The sequence below is a fragment of the Alosa sapidissima genome, chromosome 3, assembly GCF_018492685.1.
Source record: "Alosa sapidissima isolate fAloSap1 chromosome 3, fAloSap1.pri, whole genome shotgun sequence".
NCBI classification, from domain to species: Eukaryota; Metazoa; Chordata; class Actinopteri; order Clupeiformes; family Clupeidae; genus Alosa; species Alosa sapidissima.
This window is the reverse complement of record NC_055959.1, coordinates 19608851-19630415: the sequence shown is the minus strand read 5'-3', so window position 1 is coordinate 19630415 and position 21565 is coordinate 19608851. Positions and strand designations below refer to the sequence as shown.

At 45.5% G+C, this 21565-nt stretch overlaps 2 protein-coding genes across 3 annotated transcripts in view; one reads left to right on the top strand and one right to left on the bottom strand.

Annotated features, from left to right (window-relative positions):
• arhgap44a (Rho GTPase activating protein 44a) overlaps window positions 1-14787 on the top strand; it is a 37706-nt gene extending 22919 nt beyond the window's left edge. Inside the window, 11 exon segments of the mRNA XM_042086066.1 lie at window positions 351-442; window positions 789-972; window positions 2803-2820; window positions 3380-3559; window positions 5009-5078; window positions 5080-5553; window positions 5555-5616; window positions 7895-8040; window positions 8394-8787; window positions 9407-9459; window positions 11021-14787. Of these exon segments, the coding sequence (XP_041942000.1) occupies window positions 351-442; window positions 789-972; window positions 2803-2820; window positions 3380-3559; window positions 5009-5078; window positions 5080-5553; window positions 5555-5616; window positions 7895-8040; window positions 8394-8787; window positions 9407-9459; window positions 11021-11175 (1828 nt within the window). The 3' untranslated portion in view covers window positions 11176-14787.
• LOC121705221 (RING finger protein 222) lies at window positions 251-20682 on the bottom strand. Of its 2 annotated transcripts, XR_006030734.1 has the most exons (3): window positions 19714-20682; window positions 18055-18061; window positions 251-262 (listed from the first exon to the last, which is right to left on the bottom strand). XR_006030734.1 is itself a non-coding variant. In XM_042086088.1 (1 exon), exon 1 carries the CDS (start codon window positions 20613-20615, stop codon window positions 19944-19946), a length of 672 nt encoding a protein of 223 aa, XP_041942022.1. In that variant the 5' UTR covers window positions 20616-20682; the 3' UTR covers window positions 19314-19943. The 2 variants fall into 2 exon arrangements, 1 of the variants encoding a protein (XP_041942022.1); XM_042086088.1 differs by lacking the exons at window positions 251-262; window positions 18055-18061 and having other exon boundaries at window positions 19314-20682.
• Between the last annotated feature and the right edge of the window lie 883 nt (window positions 20683-21565).

The following is a 21565-nucleotide window of genomic DNA, read 5'->3' as shown; positions in this document are numbered from 1 at the left end:
ACTGCATTTAAAACCTTGATTTACGAGATTGCTACTGAGACGTTTTGGTAAGAGTTTAATGCACCAATTTAAGTTTAATTTCACTGCTAGTTACGCCCCTGCTGGAAATCGTAAGTCAAGTGAACCTTTTCCAGACCCACTCTCAATTACAATTGAGAAGGTCTGCGTGCTAACCAGGCTATCTATAGACTGTTCAACTCTAAACAATGCAGAGGTGCTTTGTGGTGCACAGTTGGTTGTCTGTGTCCCAGTATTAGTACACCTGTCTATAGCATCATTACCCATGAAGAGTTGTCATCCTCTGAAGCAGTCGGGCCTAATTCTTGCTTGTTGACTGTGTCTCTGTGCAGGAACATGACGGAGATGATGACCACGGTGTCCTTGCAGATCGTAAGCATCATTGAGCCCATCATCCAGCATGCCGACTGGTTCTTCCCTGGAGGTCAGTGAAGTGATCAACACATATGCTCACATGGACCCTTGCCCACACATGCACATCACTCACGCATGACTACACGTTTATACACATCCGATCATATACATATAACTCACAGAAGCTGTCACAGACACACACACACACACACACACACACACACACACAAACACACACACACACACACACCACCCCCTCATACAGTGGCATATACAAACAGTACACACTGAACTGTTTGAAAGCGCTATCATTATTTGCTTTAAAACTGTAATAATCTCTGTAAAAGCATGTTGAGACATTCTTATGTTACGACACTACGAAATACTGAGTTCAATAGAATTGAATGTTCCTGCAGACATTGAGTTCAATCTGACGGGCAGCTACGGGAGCCCCATCCACACCAACCACAACTCCAACTACAGCTCCATGCCCTCGCCGGACATGGACCAGTCCGAGCGCAAGCAGCAGCACGACCAGGGCCGCCGTCCGCTCAGCGTGGCCACGGACAACATGATGCTGGAGTTCTACAAGAAAGATGGGTATGGTGCTGCCCACTCCCCACTACCACCCAGCTCCGCTATCCCCTCCTGACCCTGTCCAACCCCTCTACCCACCCGCCCCGCCTGGCTCTCGGCCCGAGGCCCCTCCTCACAACCCTTTGCTTCTGCAATGGCCATTTTCCCCACCATCGCCAATGACCATTTTCATTTCAACATTTTCATTCACGTTTGATGAGCAATTCGTTTGGATTCCATGAACACCTTAAAATCCCTTTGATTGCCCATTGTAAGGCTTGAGTTTGGGAGACGTGGAGCTCAGCTCATGACCCCAGTGCCTGGAGGATCCCTGCCCCAGTGCATCCCTCCACGCACGATGCCTCTTCCCATCGGGCCTGGCAGCGCTGAGAAGCCTGGCTCCTCTCTGCGGAGGTCCCTCTGCCTGGACTGTCTGGACTGATAAGAGGGTTAGCGGGGAGATAAGTGAGGTCTGGGAGCTCCCCCGGTACACCACCACCACACCGTGGCGCTCAGATTGGGATCACCCTCTCCTGTCCGTGCCTCTTTATCTGACCGCCCCCTCTCCAACCTCTTATCAGCGCTCATTAAAGAGGCCACTGGCCATCTTAACCTCAGGCCTCACGCAGGGCAAACTCCAGTTGTTTTGCATCCACTTTGTCTATAAAAGTGTTTGAGTTTTGAAGGTCATTTTGATACCACAGATGAATGAAGACCCCGTCAGACCAATCAGGACGGGTTCCAAAATTTTTTTTTAGTTTTATTTACAATGATGCGCATCAAGGGAGAGACAGCATGACTTCACCTAAAGATCCATCAGCTGGTCTAACTAGACAAGGAAATAGTTAGGGTTTAAGTACACAGCAGCAAAGGATAGATAATCATACAGTAACAGTGGCAAAGTCAGGAGCTGTCCGGTCTACCTTAATAAATGACGCATATGGTTTTTGATGTAAAACAGAAAACAAGAAGTGATATAAACCCTGACGCCTTACATTATCCATGTTTAGGAACAGTACAGATATCATACAGGGTCACAGCGTAGGAGCATAGTGTCAAAGTGACCTACTAGTGAGAAATGCAGAACATTTAACCACATATTGGAAAACAAGTGTGTGTGTGTGTGTGTGTGGAGGGTCTGTGCTCTCTGCCTGGGTCGCTCTGAAGATCAGTGGGACTGCAGTAATATGGGATAGCCCTGCGTTCTCCCCAGCCGCCGTCTCTCCTGCTACATGAGGAGAAGCGAACGCTCTCTCTTTTTGTTTGTGTGTTCGGGCGAGGCACTCACTGTTAATTACAGTAATCGAGGCCTAATAGGCTCACAGTGGTGGGATGTGAAAGGCACTCATTTAGGGTTCAGTTGTCCTCACCTCTGGATTTCTATCTCTCTCTCTCTTCCATCTCATGATCCCTCCTGCTGGTTCATGATACAAATGCATCTGCCCCTACTCTTCACTATGTGCATCCAGAGTGCATTATTGTAGTGCCTGTGTTGACACCACACTATAGTGTCTTTATGTCCATGTGAAGCAGGGATGCTATGAGATCAGATTGTTTTCAGCCATTATATTTGATTGCACCATTCATCTAACACATTTCAGCTGCCATTGTGTGTGGTGAAAATATTATCTATCGGTGTGTGTGTGTGTGCGTGTGTGTGTGTGTGTGTGTGTGTGTGTGCGTGCGTGTGTGTGTGTGTGTGCGTGCGTGTGCGTGTGTGTGTGTGTGTGTGTGTGTGTGTGTGCGTGTGTGTGTGTGTGTGCGTGTGTGTGTGTGTGTGTGTTTTGAGTGAGTCATGACTGCAGCATTCCTTCCTCCTTTTTAACCCTTCTCCTTCTCCTCCCACCATTGCAGCATTAGGAAAATTCAAAGGTACTGTCTGACTTTTCAGTGGCTGCTTCTCTCCCTCTCTCCTCTCTTTCTCTCTCTCTCTCTCTCTCTCTCTCTCTGTCTAGGACTCTGCCTGTGCTGCCTGTGTACAGCTCGCTATTCTGCTGTAGCCTCTTTTTGGATGTCTCTCTCTCTAACACACATTTCTCTCAGCTCAATTTAGTTCAGTTGAACTTAAAGAGACTTGTTGGAGTAACAAATAAGGTATTTGTATTGCCAAAATAGTCATACCAGTACAAAGGATAAGGAATACAGAAAACAGGAAATGGAAATGTCTGTGGAGAGATAGACTTAAACTTTCTCTCTACACTCTCTAAGCTACTCTCTCTCTCTTTTTTCTTTTCAGATCTCTCTTTCCCGCTCTCTGCCTGCGTAGATGTTGCTGGTGTATATGGTGCTTACCCTCTCTCTCTCTCTCTCTCTCTCTCTCTCTCTCTCTCTCTCTCTCTCTCTCTCTCTCTCTCTCTCTCTCGCTCTCTCTCTCTCTCTCTCCGTCTCTCTCTCTCTCTCTCTCTCTCTCTCTCTGTCTCCGTCTCTCCAGCATGGGGGTGAGGGTAATGGACACATCCTGGGTGAGGACCAAGGGTTCGTCCACGCTGGCGCGCAAGGCCTCGTCCACCCCGCCGTCCATGCACGTGCCCGGTGACGGCCTCATCCCCGAGCAGCCCGGCGAGCTGGCCTCTTCGCCCTCGCCAACTCCCCCGCCCGGCGACCGGGGCAGGTGAGCAGACGAAACCACCCCCCCCTCCCCCTTCATCCTCCTCACCATCCTCCTCATCATCAGTCATCACCATCAGCGTCACTGGGTTGAGTCTCACTCGCGTAAAAATTTCCCATCATGACTAACTGTTTGTTTCCTGTTGCCCCTCGTGTTTCCACCACAATCTCACGACTCTTCCTCTCCATCTTGTATACTACTAGATTAAATTCTCTCTCTTCTTCCTCACAACCTCCTCTGGTCTGCTCTCTCTCTCTCTCTCTCTCTCTCTCTCTCTTCCTCACTCCATCTCCCCTGTTCTAACCCTGCCTGTGCCCCTCACTGTACTTGTGTTAATCACTGTCGCTCGTAGCCTGAACATTTATGAGGATTAATCTGTTGGGCTTTCACAAGGATTTATTTGGAATTAGTGGCAGGACTTTGTTTATACTGAAACCTTTGGCTACAGGGAGTCAATGTTTGTTTTTGTTTTGTTTTGATTTGTTTTTTGTGTTGTTTTTTTTTCCTCTCACTGTTGAAACAAATGAAGTGGGCTTTCTGAATGTGATCATGCTGCAGCTTCTGCGTTGGTTGTCATGGCGTCATGTTGCTAACCTGCTACGTAGTGGTCATGTGATGGCTGGGGCCGGGGGCTGGCTGGCTGGCTGCTTCTTGTACCGCTGTGACCCTCTTGGCCGACAAGAAAGGGTTTTGTGTAGTTCTCTGTCTTATACTGGGCTAGAGTCAAGTGCTGGAGCAAGCAGGAAATCATTTTTATTTCCAATTACTTGATTTTCTCAGTTAACAAATATACAAGGCTTGTTTAATTGACCAAATTATAAAATGAAATACTATGAATTATTAAGTAAATGATTTATTCCATAAATATGTGTAATCTGCCAAATGGAAATATGAACAGCAACCATTTGCAATCATGGTGTGGCACTAGCTTCAATGTTTGCATTGGATTGGCCTTTCAATCAGCTGTTTGTACAACAGATTAGCGCTCCCATGAACAAATCATCTTGACCTGATTGCGCAGTTTTTTGCAGAGAACACACAAGTTCATTTGCATCTAAAAAAGAGCAACTGTCTCAGTGCGATGCTTGCTTGTTTTCCTTTACTAGGAATCTGAAAATCATAGCGCTTTGTCCTTTTTCTTTTTGCATCTGTGCCTCACAAAAGCTGGCTGGTGTGCTGAGCTTCATAGCTGTTCTTCCTGGCACCTTGAATACACACTTAACAGTAACACAAAGTCCCATTAGTAACTGAAGCCATTGATGTGTTCTTGACCCTGATTGTTTATGATAACGTAGAGACTAGGATGGTAGTCCATAGTGAGCATAAAGTATGAGACCATATGAGTCCATTGTTTTGCTCTTGCGCGCTGATGCGTCTGCCTGTGTAGTTACTAGAGCTGTTCTCTCCTCTCTCTCTCTCTCTGCTCTTTTATGTTTGTTTACATTTTTGCAGCTGTGACGACGTGTCGCCCAATCGGCCGGACTCCTCTCACGCCTACCCGCCCCCTGGGGAGGAGCGGCCGCCCCCCCCCTTACCCCTCCGCCGCCTCCTCCACCTCCTCCGCACACCACTTCTACCCCAAGCCCCCGCCCTGCCCTCGGCCCGTGGCCCCCGGGCCCGAGTCGCAGCCCCCCAGCTCGCCCCCGCCGCCCGCTCGCTGGTCCGGCTTCAACATCGCCGCGCTGCCGCACCACCTCCCGCACCCCCAGCCGCACCCCCAGCCGCACCCCCTGTTGCACCCTCAGCCTCAGTCTCTGCCCCCGCAGTCCTCCTCCTCCTCCTCTTCCTCCTCCTCGCTCGACATCAACTCCAACCCCAAGCCCAGCTGCTTGCACTTCCCCAAGCACGGCCCCCCAGCCGCCCCTGCCGACGCGTATTCGCATGCCCCCCCTTCTGTCGACGCAAACGCCTCGCCCCTCTACGTGAAAACGCCCCTCGTACTGGCCCGCAACGACGCGTCCCTCGGGAACCCCCCTAGCCTCCCTGCGTCCTCGGTGCCCCCCTCCGCCCTGGGCCGCCTGTCCCTGTGTCCGAGAGAGAGGACCCCCCAGGCTGACTAGGTAACTATAGCGCCTGCGCCCTGTTTTCCCACCTGACAGTGACAGTAGCAGGAGCAGCAGCGAAGCGGTAGAAACATACACATACACACACACACACATACACAAACACACACACACTAGCCCCCCCCCATCCTCTCTGGCTGCCCCACAACCCCCAACCCCACACGGTCACCGTGGCCTCGCTCTGAACTAGCCGAGTTCCCCTCCTCCCTCCTTCCCTCTTTTTTTATCTGCTCCTCTCTTTATCTGCTATTCTCTCTCTCTTTTTTCTTTCTTTCTCTCTCTTTTTTTTCCCTTCGCTGGTTTCAGTGCCATATCTCAGATTCTGTAACATTCTCATTGTCAAGGCATGCCTCTCACAGGCGGTTGCCTAGCAACTGAGGATGTTACTGGCTTTCGAGAAAGTGGAATCCTGGCAGAGAACAGAAATAAATACATGAGCAAGCCGGCACACCAATGTATTTATTTTTAATTTCATACAGAAAGATTTGTTTTCAATTGACCCCCGTTTCTTTTTCTGTTTGGGGAAGATGCTCCTCATTTACCTGTGACTGTGTGATTTGTATGGGCACTGAGCAGTCAGTGCGTAGTCTGATGAGACCCCAGTGGATGGTGGTGGATGACAGGCTCTGCCTCCCTGCTAGCTGCGTGCTCGTGACTTGAGCCGTCATCAGCTGCCGAGCTGTGGAAGATCTCAGGCTCGCACTCTAAAAATAAGACGGTGTCGCACTCGCGCGTGTGCCAGATCGCACCGTTGCAGCCTGTGCGCCGGGCCGGTTCGATTGCCATTGCGCCCCTGCCAGGAGGGTGAATGTGGGCCTGATGATGAGTACTCCCCTAAGGTGTCGTTCTGTTTTTTTTTTTGTTTTTTTTTGCTTTTTTGTTTTTTTTGTTTTGCACCAATCCAGTGGCCCCCGCAGTGTTGAGTGAGAAGAAGGGTCGTTTTCTCTCTCTTTCTCTCTTTCTTTCTTTCTTTCTTTCTTTCTTTTTTTCTTTCTTTCTTACTTGCTCTCTGTTCTCTCAGATGCAGACTGATCTCATCTCTTGTGAGTCCTCTCTGTGAGACTTGCTGATAGCAGCGGACAGAACAGCATGAATCATTATCTCAATTTGGTGTCCTCATCTCAGAATGAGCCTGCTTGATGAAAACTCCTCTTCCCCCCTCACCTCCCCCCCCTCCCTTCCCCTCCCCCCACCTCCACATTAGTCTTCATTGAGATGTTGGTCCTGTACCCCCATGTGAAGGGTGTGAGAGAGAAACGATCAGGCCTCGATAGCCACAGCATACTGTAGTTGTAAGCGTTTGGGAAGTGAAGTGAATGTTGTGGCGCGAGCACTAGGAGCGTCTGAGGTTGTGTTGCAGCGAGCGCGAGGGACTAGAGAGGGGGCGGGTGTAATGCTCGCCTAGCGCCATCCTGCTCCTCGCTTCCCACGTTTGGAAAACATTCACTGCCATCTCACTCATGTGTCTTCAGACTGTTCCTGTGAAACTGATAACACACACACACCTACACACACACCTAGAACATACATACTGTATGCGTGTCTACACACACACACACAAACACACACAGACACACACACACACACACACATACGTGACATGCCCCTCATATACGTGTGCCGTAAAAGCTAAGGTAGCACAGTATAAGTATAAGTATATATACTCTTTTGATCCCATGAGGAAAATTTGGTCTCTGCCTTTATCCCAAACCGTGAATTAGTGAAACAGACACAGCACACAATGTACACACAGTGAGGTGAAGCACACACTAATCCCGGCGCAGTGAGCTGCCTGCATCAACTCTGCGCTTGGGGAGCAGTGAGGGGTTAGGTGCCTTGCTCAAGGGCACTTCAGCCGTGCCTACTGGTCGGGGTTCGAACCGGCAACCCTCCGGTTACAGGTTTCGAAGTGCTAACCAATAGGCCACGGCTGCCCCCAGTAGTACCAGTTTCTGCTACTGTTACTGTTCAGTATAGATAGCAAGAGATGGTAAGTACTTGTACTGTATATAAATATGTCTTTCCTTGATAAATGTTCTCCTATTAAACTACAGTGTATGTGTATCCTATTATGATGTAGTATAGCAGCTGTCTCTTTAGATTTGGTCCATTTACTAAAAGATCATCACCACAACCACAACCACAGTGGAAGTGCAAAGGACTGTGATGCACACGTGTAATGAATTGAGAGTGAGTCAGTAATGGAGGGTGTGATTTAGTGTGCTGTATTTTATTCTTTGAAGACCCAGACACTGACATCCTCATCTCTTTCCAGTACTTTAAAGAGTAAGGAGCTCTCCCCTGTGATTGGACACAAGGCCATCCAGGTGCCAGTCCCCACAGTGCCCCCTCCTGGTGGCCAGCAGAGCTGCAGCCAGTCACCGCACTCGGCAGAGCACAGCCCGCACACGCTGCGCAAAGGCAAGCCTCTCCACACGCCGTCCACCGCATGACACCACTCCTCATGTGATGGACTCTTCACAGTGGACTACATATCTGCCTGGAATTGTTTGTTGCAGTTTACTGATAACACTGAGTTATGCTTCATTTGGGTTATTAGTGAAGAATCATTCTGAATTGATGAAATGTTTATTGTATAAGGATACTGTCAATTTGGTACAGTGCTGAGAAATAATGCACAGTATGTATTTGACAGGGTTGACTGCTAATGTGTGTGCAAGTTCAGTGGCTGTACAATTCAGTACAAGTCTATATACTGTATCTCTCTCTCCTTCTTGTTATTCTATCCCTCTCTTTCTCTCTACCTTGGTCAGCCTCTAAGAAGCTGGCCCCCGTCCCGCCCAAGGTGCCATACGGCCAGTCGGGCTGTGGCAGCAGCGGCATGTCCGACCAGTCCACGGGCCAGCCGTCGCCGGTCAGCTTGTCGCCCACGCCCCCGAGCACGCCGTCGCCGTACGGCCTGGTGTGCCCGCCCGGCCAGATGACCGCCTCGTCGCCCGGCTCGGCACCCTCTCACACGCTCTCCTCGCCGCCATCGCTCACCGGCACGCTCACCAAGTCCCGGCCCACGCCCAAGCCCCGCCAGAGGCCCAGCCTGCCGCCGCCGCAGCCCCCCACCGTCCCCGGACAGACCCCCGCCGCCACCGCCACCGCCGCTGGACCAGAGCCTCCTGGACGGCATGTCCTCCGGGGAAAGCATGTCCACAGGTAAACACGCCGGCGGCGGAGGACCGGCACCGCTGCCCATGCCGCGCTCTGGGGCACAACGCTCCTCGCTCAAACTCTCGGTCTCGCTGTCCTACGCGGGCGAAGGACTCTGAGGGGAAGTGTTTGTAGGAAGCTTTGTTTTTCCTTGAAAAGGAGAAGCGTTCTGGTGGCCTTTAGAAAACATTTTGAAAACATTCTGGGTGCCTTTTAGAAGTTTATGTATTCAGTGAAAGGGAAATTCCTCCTGGCATATTATCAGGATAATATAACCTCTATAGTGCAGGAAACATGTATATATCTCCAAGTTGACTGTTGCTTGTATGAAATCACCTGTCAATATTTGATATGTGTCAATTAATTTATTCATCTCCGCAGTCATAGACTTCACATCAGATGTCTTCCCATTACTATTGAGCAAACTCAGGCCTTTCTTTAAGAGAGGAAGGCCTTTCATAATGCCATTACCCAGACCTGTGTCTAATGATGTGAAGTTATGAGCTGTTGCCTTGTAAAACAGTAGCTCTTCTCTCTCATTGATTTATAACTGTTTTGTCCTCCTCCCCTACTCCCCTCCTCTCCTCCTCCCTCCCCCCTCCTGCTATCATTGTGTACCTTGCAGCTGTGTGAGGCCAGGGCCTGAGTGTGATGCTAAGTGTGAGGGGGACGTTTGGGGTAAGCTAGTCCTGCTGCGCGCCCGTGTGCCATGAGCCTCATCTCAGTCTCACCGCCTCGGCTTAGGGGCCGCGCTGGCCGCCTCTGGGGACGCCTGCTCTCTCTCTCTCTCTCTCACTCTCTCTCTCTCTCTCTCTCTCTCTCTCCTCTCTTTCTCTCTCTCTCTCTCTCTCTCTCTACCTCTGTCTGTCTCTCTATGCATACATTGTCCTTTTCATTTTTATTTGAAGAAGAGCAAGTGATCGCATTATGCCCTCTCTCTCTCTCTCTCTCTCTCTCTCTCTCTCTCTCTCTCTCTCTCTCTCTCTCTCTCTCTCTCTCTCTCTCTCTCTCTCTCTCTCTCTCTCTCTCTCTCTCTCTCTCTCTCTCGCTCCCTGGTTGGTGAAGCTTTCGTTTGCCATGTCAATGTTGCTGCTATCGCTAACTTGCTGTGTCAGTGTATTCTGTGCATGGTGTTGAGACCGAGGGTTGTGCATGGCTGACGGCCTTCCCAGGGTGCATTGCTCAATTGCCCAAAAAGTGATTGGCGGCACTTTCAGAGGATGCTGCTCCATCTTTAGTAACCCGCATCTCCTCCTCTCTTTTGCTTCGCCATATTGCCCTCCCTAAGCTAACAGGCATTCCCTCATAGCTCTCTCCTCCAGCTTGACTCTTTTGTGGTGGGTAGCAGCAATTACCCTCAGTATTCTTCTCAGAGCCTTCCGCACGTTCTTTCTCTCCCTCTGCCCCTCTCTGCTCTCTCTCTCTCTCTCTACCCCTCTCTTGTTTTCTCTCTATCCCCTTTCTCCTGAATCTGGTCATCCTGCTCCATCCCATTCTGACAGACATGGATGACATCATCCCAGAGCGCAGTCGCAGAGCATCAGACAGCTGCAAAGCAGAATTTTTTTTTTCTCCATTATTTTTTGCCCTCTTTCGTTCCGTTCTGTTCCTTTTCACGTTCTATTGGGATCCACCCTTGTCACTCTCAGCTTCCTTACACCGCCCACTCATCCCGTTGCCGCTGTGTTGTTTGGTTGCCGTGGTAAATGTGATGTGTTTTTGTATTGTCCGTGTATGAGTCATATATTGTACTTAACACCTCAATTCCAGTACCTAATTTCATATTGTGGAAAATGTGCGTATGAATGGACATTTGTTTGAAGGACATGTTAAAATTGCCCCCAGCATTGGGTATTAGAATGTTGGAACAAATGAAAAGTATTTCCTATTTTTCCTTTGGTAGTGGCTAAGTGTGATAGCATCCCTGTGTGAGAATGTGAGGACCAGAGTTACTTACCAGCCTCCTTCTTTCAGACTAAAAAGTAAAACTGAAAGCAGACCTACTAATGCTGCTAAAATGTTGCTATTTGTGGCTGCGGGCTGAACTTTTGACCTTTGCCTCCCCTCTTTCTCTCACCTTCCTCATTCACTCCCATGTATTCACCACTCAAATGACCACTCACTCCCCCCTTCCACACACTCACCACTCTCCCTCGCTCCCTCCGTTCTCACCATGTGCCCTCATCCGCTCATGGTCTTCATCAACCCCATCCTCATCCTCATCACGGTCATACAACAGATTTCTTCAGTTTGGAAAGACCCTCCATCAATGTCAATCTGGACAGCATCCTGGATGAGTTCAGGGTATCGCCCTGCCGGAGCTCTCTTATGATGCCTGACTCCCCAGACGGAGACGCCACCTCTGAGGAGGAGGGACAGAGCACCACTCTATGACCCCACAACAGAACCACACACCCCAGACCAACAGAAGGCGCTGTCTTCTTTCTACATCTATCTCTCTCTCTGTTTTAATCTCTCTTTCTGAATCACTCTTTCTCTCTTTCTCTCTCAGTCAATTTCAGTTTTTCTCTGGGTATTTCTTTCTCTCTTTCTCTCTATCTCTCTCTGTTCCTTCCTTTTTCTCTCTCCTTCTCCTCGCTTTCCCTGCCTTTCACTACTGATGAAGCCCAATGCACAACTGTCTCAACCAGCCATCATCCACTTCTAGAGCTACAGACTTGGATTTGCCACAATCACTCTTCCGCTCTTCACAACGCCACAGAAAAAAAGGACCTTTAATCTCCACAGACGACTTACCTGCTACAGCGCTATTTGTGACTTCATCCGCACATGTGGTGCCATTGAGAAAAAAAATGATACTATCATATGGAATCTTACCAGAAGGGACATCTATATGGAGAAGTTGCCAAGGACGAAGGGGAAAACATGCCACGTCAATTGTATTCATTTTCTCCTTGTCTTTTTTTATTTGTGATGTGTACCATATTTTTACTTTTGTAATTTTTTATTTGTATCGGTTCAGGGTTTTTTTTTTTGTTGGCCTTAGTAAAGTTGGGGATCAGTTTGCACAGCAAAACTGATTGGACACTAGTGGAGACTGTCTCAGGACTGAGAGAGAAGTTATTATAGTGTGTGTGTACTTACAGGGTATGAAAGGTTGGCCTCATGCAATATTCATGTTGCCCATTGTCAGTATCAGGAGGAGGTCTGAACTTCAATATCTCACTAAAGCCCATATGTTCTCTGTTTTCTCTTTCTCTCTGTAATGCTCTTGCTTGCTTGCTTTCTCTCTCTCTCTCATTCTTTGTCATTCTCTTATTTACTCGCATGAGTGCGCACACACACACACACAAACACACACTCATGCACACACATACACAAACGCAAATGTGGAAGATAGTCACACTCAGACATTCAGCCAAAAGATGCACTTGTTAATCTTTGCATTGCAGTAGAAATTTACAAATTGACTCAGAACCACTGGGCTCTCATTTATCTGTGCACATCTCAACATCAGTGCAGTACGAGAATGTCTTTATCGTTTTTGGACTTTTTGAAGTTTAAACTATTGTTATTGTCATAACTGAACACAGCTCAGAAATTCATGAGGGAGACTGTGGAAGAAGTGTTTGAGACTAAATTGGAAGCTCATTCTTACGAATACCAATGATACAGTGTCTATTTTCCGAGAAGGGCTTTGACAACAAGAGATTTTTACATGAGAAAGAGTGGCCGTGTGTGTGTTTATGATCACTGGTGTGCCTCCACAACAGGCCTCACCATTCATACGTATGGACATTAACAGTAGTTTTAACTGTGACAGCACTGCCTGCAAGCCCTATTGATGCTCTCTGTGCACCTTGTCTCAAGTGCTTCAGACTTAATGTACCGCCCTTCCCAGTGTAAATACGAAGAGACGTGTGTATAAATATGTAGATAATTCCACGTGGTCAGGTTCAAATGTAAAGACAAATATGAAATATACATATATTCATAAATGTGGTCATATTTATCTTGTTCTAGAAAAATGATATAATATGATGTTGGTGGTGTTATTTTTTATTCCCCTGCACACACTATTGCCAGATTCGCGTTAGTGAAATCAAGCACTGACTGCTGCAACAGAAAGCCATGGAAACTGCTATTGGTACACGTAAAGACTTGACAGAGCAGATTTTGTGTGTTTGTTTGAAAGTGTTTGAACGCATTGCGTTTGTGCTTAAATATCAGTGCCCTGAGGAATAACTCTACCCTGAACATGTCCGTGATGATAAATATTGCACACTCACTCACATAACACCACTGCATGCTGGAGGAACAGTATTATTTTGTTACAGGTTACTGCATAGTGCTCTAGAGTCTAGACCATGTGATTCTAGATCATGCTGATAATTGTTCACCATTTTTGAATGCAATAATTGGGATTTGTTGCTTTTACATGCAGTATTTTCTTATGTATCTAATCAAAAAGATGCTGTGGATATTTGGCTATTCTGATCAACATGGGGTGGCCGGGGATTTTACCATGGCATCTGGCAACCCTCTCAGTGTGCACCTGTTAGGGTGCTGTTTCCAAGCTGTCTGCGTAGGGTGGTCTGAGGAGTGTGGATCATATGACCACTCCATTCATTTTCACAAAAGAATGGAAAGATGCTGCAAGGAAGATCTCTCATATCTGAAGGCCCAAAATGGACAAGACATTTTCATTTTGTCAATCAAAGTGCAATTATTTTTTTTTCTTCTGAATCTCAGAGATGTGAAGAGGCCATACCCAACCCCCCCAATCTCTGCCCAACACCTGATCAGAAAAAAAGTGTCAATTCCTTTCACAGATGATTTGTTTTTCTTCTTTATTTTATTGTTTGTCTACTTCAGGGACTCAGATTCGAGAAGATAAAGTCTCTGTAATGTATGATATGCCTCAGTGTGTGTGTGTGTGTGTGTGTGTGTGTGTGTGTGTTCTCTCAATGAATTATATTCTTGAAGACTATGGTGGCTGAGTAATATTAATAGTTGTAGTGGTTGTTAAATGAAAATTTCAAGTGCCCTCACATTAGATATTAATGTCCTAAAGCTAATGACAAGTTTTCTTGTGTACTTGAGGTTCTGTCTGTGATGGTTTCATTAGTGTTTTTTTTATGGAGGCAGGGGTGTCATATGAGAGCATTGACTGAATGTGTCTATCTTGACTTTGATGCTGATCAAGGTCAGGTCTTGTCAATAACTGAACTGAAGCTGCAATAGAAGCATGACCTTTTTTTTAAATAGCTGTCCATTCCCCATTGCTGCGGTGGCATTTTGTGCACCACTGCATTCCACTGTTTTAGTCAAATGCTTGTGTGAACGTTACTGAGTAAGTTGGGGAGGGGTTGTTGAGGCTTTCATTGTGTAAATGCAATAGACTTTGTCAGGGGGCTTGGATTGTTTTCAGATAAGCGTTAGCATGCCCGCTCAAGCTGTGCTGTAGTCTGGTAATGATGATATTCATATTTCATTCTTTCAAATATATTCCACACAGAAGGTATTAGGTAAGCGAAGCTGTCTGTAATGATATCAGGGTTGAAAGGTCAGCAGGTGATTAATAGCATGCCATCTTCTTGAGGATGCAAAGCATCAATGACTCTTGGCCTTTGTTGCACTTCCAAGCTTATTGTGCGTGCTTTTGTTTTGAACCTGTTTCAAGGTATGACTGCAACATGGGTTTCTTCTTTTTTTAGTCATTTGTAGTTCTCACACATCACTTTCTTTTAAGACATAGTTGAGGACAAGAAATCATGGGTGAAAAGGGGCAAAACTGAACAACTGAACATACATGGCTGAGGGTTTATGATCAATACATTTGAAACTGGACAGTACTCATGGACATCCAGCCTCTCCCATGCTTCCACTACAACTACTGTTGAACTGTAGGACACACCCACCCTTCTTTCCTCTGCTTAGCATATCAAGTGGAAAAACACAGTCTGTACTGTGAAGCCGACTGCAATCCTTCAGAATGTCAGAAATATATATATAAATATATATTAAAGTCTACATTTTTAATAATGAGTGTGTCCATGTCATCTCTGTTTCTGTTGCAGTGCCTTTCTTGATTTGCTCCAACAAATCCACAGAACATTTTGTATTCTGTTTAAAGCAGCAGATCTATAGAAATGGTTCCAATTACTCAGCTTGCTTTTTGTCAATCAGAATAATGCCTAATATTACTGCAAATTATAACTTAAACATCACTTAAACTTCATTTGAGTATAATATTGAGAGAGTAGGCTATATTTTATCTTTAATTGCAGGAAAGGTATTTTTAAATAGATAGTATCTTCAAATCTAAGCCCTGTAAGAAGAATTTTCCATTCAATTTACCATACTAAATGTATTTGCCACTACATGCTACTTGGAAAATGTGTTATGGATTGGTACATTTCCTGCTACTTTTCGGCTCAGCTCCAACATTTCTGCAAGTTCCATGTGAGAGAAAGTGGAATAGAACATTATGTCCAATATTCAAATATATGGTTTAATGTTCTGCATTATACCCAATATTTCAATATGTGGTTTAATGTTCTGCATTTCTCATTAGTAGGTCACTTTGATACTAAAAGTATGATTGTATGATATCTGTACTGTCCCTGTGTATATCTGTGTGTGACTGTATTTAGAGATAAGCAGGAATATTATGACTTTGCAGTGTTTCACTGTTCTGCATGGCTGTGTCAGTAGCTATCTGTTCCAGATTGCCAGGTTGCCACTAATCAGAGTCTGATTCAGTGTAGTCCACGTGAGATGGGATGACCAACGCCATCTCCCGTCAGCCTGGAAGGATACTTAAACCCTAACTATTTCCTTGTCTAGTTAGAGCAGCTGATGGATCTTTAGGTGAAGTCATGCTGTCTCTCCCTTGATGCGCATCATTGTAAATAAACTCTGTTCCTGATTTTTCATACTATTGGTCTGACTGGGTCTCTGTTAAATCTATGGTATCAAAAATTACCATCACATGGAACATCCCAGCTACATTGCAAATGGTATATTGTCATACTTGCAAATCACCAGCTACCGCAAGACAAACCAAACATGCCTGACACCAGGGTAAAAAAATAAGGTAAATAAGAAATATCCTTTTGAAATCTTACTAAAAACTCTATGAGAACCTCAACTGGATTTTATGTTTTAGCAGTGCTATAATGACTAGAGGGAAGCTGTTGATGGAGCTGCCGTTCCCCACCCATGCCCAGCCCGCCAGACACTGCTGGCAGATTCACCAAAGTGGCCGAACCAGAGCCAGCCTACTCTGTCAACAGTTTCCCCCTTGCAAGATTGGTCATAATAACACGTCTAAAACAACAGATCCAATTGTGGCCTATAGGCCTTTTTAATAATGTGTACATATTGGCCATCATTTTAGTTCTACTCTAATAAAGAGAGTGAGAAATAAATATATATGGTCATAATAACACTGCTAAAAGAAACAAACCCCGTGCTGGCTGAAGACTGGAACCAGAACCAATACACGATTTAAAAAGAAGACTCATCAGCAGAGGAACCAGGACTAGCCTGGCATCCGCCTGCCTACGTACTTCGATTTCTTTTCCCTACAGTACTCCGTCTGGAATAGCTCTCGTTCACTTTGTTTACTTCGGCAACTTGTCTCCGAACCAACCAGTGAACAGAAGGCGTTCCTGAGAGCGATTACGTTTAACCCTCTAGGCGCCACAGGCGACTATAGTCGACAAGATGCGGTACTGAATAAAACGGCCGATTTAGTCAAATAGGGTGTCATATTTCGTTCGACTTCCACTCCACTAGATGGCAGACATGTCATACGTCATCCCCGAGTCGAAAAAAGGACACGCTTTAAACAAAACTTTCTAGCTACAGCGCATTGAATCAGTGTATGAAATACCGGAGCTAGTGTGCGTGTGAGCCACTTTGTCAGAGCGATATTGTCAACGTCAGCGAGTATTTGCATTAGATTATCGTCTAATGGCATCAAAAAAGTTTACCTGAAATGAAGTGTTGGGTCTTCTATTCGCGGACCCTGATTCTGAAGGGGAATATCTGCCTTCAGAAAATGACGGTGATTCGTTTAGTGAGGCTTCAGATGTGTCCCTGCCTTGCAATGATGCAGCTGGACAAAGTGAGAGTTTACTCCATAGTTTAGCTTACACCAAGCACAAACGTTGAATCGTTTGCCCAATGTCACTGGTGGGAATAATGTTTCACAGGTTCGGAGTGTTCATCGGGAAGTTAGCAGGGTGTTAGTGGTGTGGCGAACGAGGCTGGAGGTAGCCTAATATCCATAGCGCTAGCTTCTGTCTTCTGAACGTGTGCCTCTCCACAATCGCGGCGACAGTAACGTGGTGGAGCCTTTGTCTAATGCCACTGGGTATGTTAGACGAGGTCGAAGTGCTCATAGGACAGTTAGGGGGGAACGTAGTGGCAGTGTGGGGAGTCGCAATGAGAATGACAGTAGGCCTAGTCCGAGCTGCGCAAATTCTCTCCACTCGGCGCGCGCGAGGCAGATCTGGCCATGCTGCTCGCATGGTGGAGGTGGTGACACGCTCTCTCCCTCTCCCACACACACACACACACACATTAGGTCATGCATAGTCTATCACAAGATGATGGGAATGCCGGCCCTGTATGGATAGGGATAGGGAGTCATTATCTCTACAGCAAAAGGCCTGCTACATAAAAAAAAAAAAGTCAGCCATTTAGTAATGATTTACACTGTTGATTTGCTATCTATTTCCCTGATCATTTAGGACATACAGTACACTATGTGTTCCTTTTTGTGTGTTCATGTCCTTGTGATGTGTGTGTCTTTGTCAGCTAAGAAAAAAAACAAAAAAACATCAACAAAAAGAAAAAAAATACTAACATTGTCTCTTGTCTTGTCTCGTCATCTCACTCCTGATCTGTGCCTTGCCGTGGCAAATAAGCTTTTGAACTAAACAGGTCTTGTCTACTTGTGTTTGTGTGTCATCTGAATAATATATATGTGCCCCATACATGGAATCAGAGTGCCTACTGTATGTAGTAAATGGAAAATCTCTACAGCAAAAGGCCAGTCTACCGCTACATGCATTTGGTTTGTTTCTGCCATTTATTAGTAATGATTTACACAGTTTGTTCACTACTTACTATTTACCTGAGCATTCAGTATTGTGCAATATAGCATTCAGAAGGTGAGGGACATTTTGGGGGGAAAGAAGTGGTGCATTTATCATTCAAACATGCAACTTTTCATGAAAATTCTATAATCCAAGATGGCCGCCACCATATGACGTCATAATATGCAAATTAGATATAAACATTTAATCTCTACATACACTTTGGGTCATCCTTAATATTTCTCTAATTTACAGAAAGTCTCTATCTCTTATCACTTTTAAGATATAGCCTTTTGAAATGAAGATGTCAAAATTGATCGTTTCGGAAAAAAACCTCTGGCGCCTAAAGGGTTAAGTTGCAAGCCTATCGTTATCGTTGTGTCCCCCGTGGTTAACATACGTCATTACCAAACGTTAGTGATTGAACTCCAATGATTTCAAACTTCAAACAAGAGTCCACCAACCAGGAAATAAACGTTTGCCAATGGATCTAGGCCAGACTTTCTGCGAAGTCAGAGAGTCTGGTATCCAGGCTAGACCAGGAACTCTCCTCTCTTTCATACATTTTCAAATGTATGAAAATGCAGGTGGAAAGTTTACTGGTGCACTGCAATCTAAAACGGCTCAATCCCATGGTCAGGCTAAGGTTCTAACTTTGGAGCAACCTCTTTGACCAACTGTAGAGTATGACAGCTCTTTCATTTCTGTCAAAAGCTTACAAATCTTCTGATGCCTGCTGGTTCCTGCCCAGCGTCACTACAGTAGTTGAATATGTCAACAGCAAAAGAATGGCTGATCTAGCTCCGTGCATTTCCTCCTCAACCAGATCACCCACACTGATCACTGGCCAGTGTGAAAGATCCATCAAGCACTTTAAGAAATATTTCAACATTTTTCTTTCTGTTAGGATCTCTTAAGACACCATTTAAGATGGAGAAGGGGTATTTCCCCAGCAAAGGAATGATTCAAGGCAGGGCCGTTCTTCTCAAACAGGTGTCACAGAAACATGTAGGTATGTATCATAGAACAAAGTGCACCAGCTGGCCATACGCCAGCCTACGGCCGACTTAAAGGCATGATTTTAAAGATGCCGCCAGAGTGTAGCACTACCTGGATGCTCTAGCTGTAGGCTGCAGCAAATCAAGCGAGGTTGTAGCGGTTTTCTTTCTTTCTTTTTTTTTTCGTATCGACAGTACTCACCTTGAGAAAGAAGGGTAACACTTTACTTGACAGTATCGACATAAGAGTGACATGACACTGTCATGACACATGAACCCTAACCCTAATCCTAAGGGTTTAGTGGAGTGCAGTCAAGTTGGTTATAGTGAGAAATAGTCTTCAAAACCAAGAATACAATCAGTGTAGGCCTATGTCAAGGTCAGGTATAGTTTTAGAGAATCTTAATTGTCAGTTTCTTTGTTGATTCTATTGTTTTAAATGAAAGGTCTTTAACAGAACATACGATTTAGATTGAGACATGTGATTTAAAAAAAACTTTAAATTAATTGTGTTTTGTAGAGCTATGGTTTGTCAAATTAAGAATAAATCACATCAAGTGATCCATCAGTGGGTGTTCTCAACCCAGTTACTGGAACCAGTCTGACAGGAAATAACAGATAAAGGGAGGTGTGTCATGGAAAAAAATGCACACAGGCCTTTTAGGCATGAGCATGGTAACACTTTACAGAGTTATGCAAAATTACACCACCAGTGTCCCAGAAACTTTGACAAATAGCACAGTCAGTTCCACCTTCCATAACTTCACCCTTACTTTTACCCCAACACAGACCTGAAACCTGATAACCATTGTCTGATAACCTGATAACCATTCGCTCATTGTTCATCCTCCTCACAGGTTAACTCATCGTCTTTTTAAAACGAATTATGTCAATATAGGCTATATAATGTGTTTTCAACAATAATACAGGAATACATGGTGAAAAGTATAGCCTACAGATTAATTACATAATCAATTAACTGTTTTTCACAGTAAGACATGAAGACATGGTTAAAAAAAAAGTCAACAGCGACTTTTTTTTATCAAGGCCGCACATCTGTGACATATAACAAGAAAGGTGCGCAACGAATCCATTATGCCAGCAGAATCCAAGGTAATGTTACGGTTATAAGAGCAAGAATGGAGAAAATTGATAAAAGGAACAGTAAACATCGCCCAGTTGTACAAATTCTCATGCGTCTGCGCCTCGTTCGATTTGGAACAAATACTGTTGTCGCTGGGAGAACACTTATATCGTCCTCTTTCATCGGTCGGCCAAGTTCACTAATGATGAAAATCTCCGATGGGTTTTTCTTGGGTCTGATCCAACCCTGTGAGTGAAACCTTTCAGATACCCCTCTGAAATATCGCGTAATCCAACCAAAACTTCCAGAAGATGTACTCACAGGTGAGATATTTGGAGACCGACTTCTGACAGGTTGGACATCAAGCAAAGGCACTTCTAAAGTCTTCTCGTTGTGTGCATCCAGGCTGTTAGTCACCACGGGATCATTTTGTTTAGCGATAAATGTAAGGTGCCTGCAAATGGGACAGACAATACTATCCCGCGTGATGACCCCATCATTGTTGATGCTGACCAAGGTTCTGACTAGGCAGTCATGGCAGAACGTGTGAGAACAGCTTAGAGTTCTAGCTGTGCCTGTGAGGCATTCGTAACAGATTGGGCAGTCTGTCTCTGCAGCCCCCACACCTGTCTTCAAGTCCTCCATCCTGTCCGCACGTCCCAGTGTAAAACCATAGACCATAGACTGGCGATGGATTTCCTGGTTATCTTCCAGAGATAGAATAGCCTCCTCCTTCTTGCTTTCTCCAGGGATATCGCGCTTGGGTGGAGACTACGCTTTAAGAATGTCATAGACTATTCAGTTGCAGCATGCTGTCGGGTAGCTTTGGCATGCTGTCAAACTGGATTTTGAACTTTGAAAGAATAGGCTAATGGCAGTTTCTGACAGACTGGTAGCCTGACTGGTATTGAGCCAGCTGGAGAGTGGCCTAGGCAGATGGTTATGGTATTTTGCAAACGGTTTTGTCCAAAGCAACTGACAGAATATGAATATTTAAAGTTACATAAAAAGTTGAAAAAACATTAAGCGTAATAGTAATAACAATATCAAATAGCCTTGCAACAATGCAAATCATGAGTTTTTTTTATTAACAAACTCATAAACATAACAACCAAACCAAACAACCAAATTAATTAATTAAATGTAAGGTGAACCGATGAGTCTTTAGGTCCAAAAACCATCGCAAGAGCGCAGAACACGGTAACTCATTCCATCAAAGTGGAACCAGGGGAAAGGGGTCTTGAGTGTGACCTCTAGTGTTGGCTGGTCGACACAGCAGACGCTCATCAGAGGACCGCAGTGGATCCATAGGCGACGATACCGTGGGTGCTCCGTTGCTCGAGCACCCACGGAAAATATCGAGCACCCACGTGTGCCAGTTTACAGTCTCGGCTAAATTTACATTAATTTAAAATCAAACATTGCAGTTGATGTTAAATTCAGCATCTCTCATAATGTGATTGGCTATGTTGCTGTCAATCCCCTACATATCTTAACCACCAATGAGAGCTTCTCTCGTATTCACTTCCATGTCGGGTCTTCAGCCCCGAATGTTTAAAATGTATATAGCCCTGAATAACATTTTAAAAGTAGTCTGACAAAGCTTGTTGTTTTGTGACACAACTAAACAC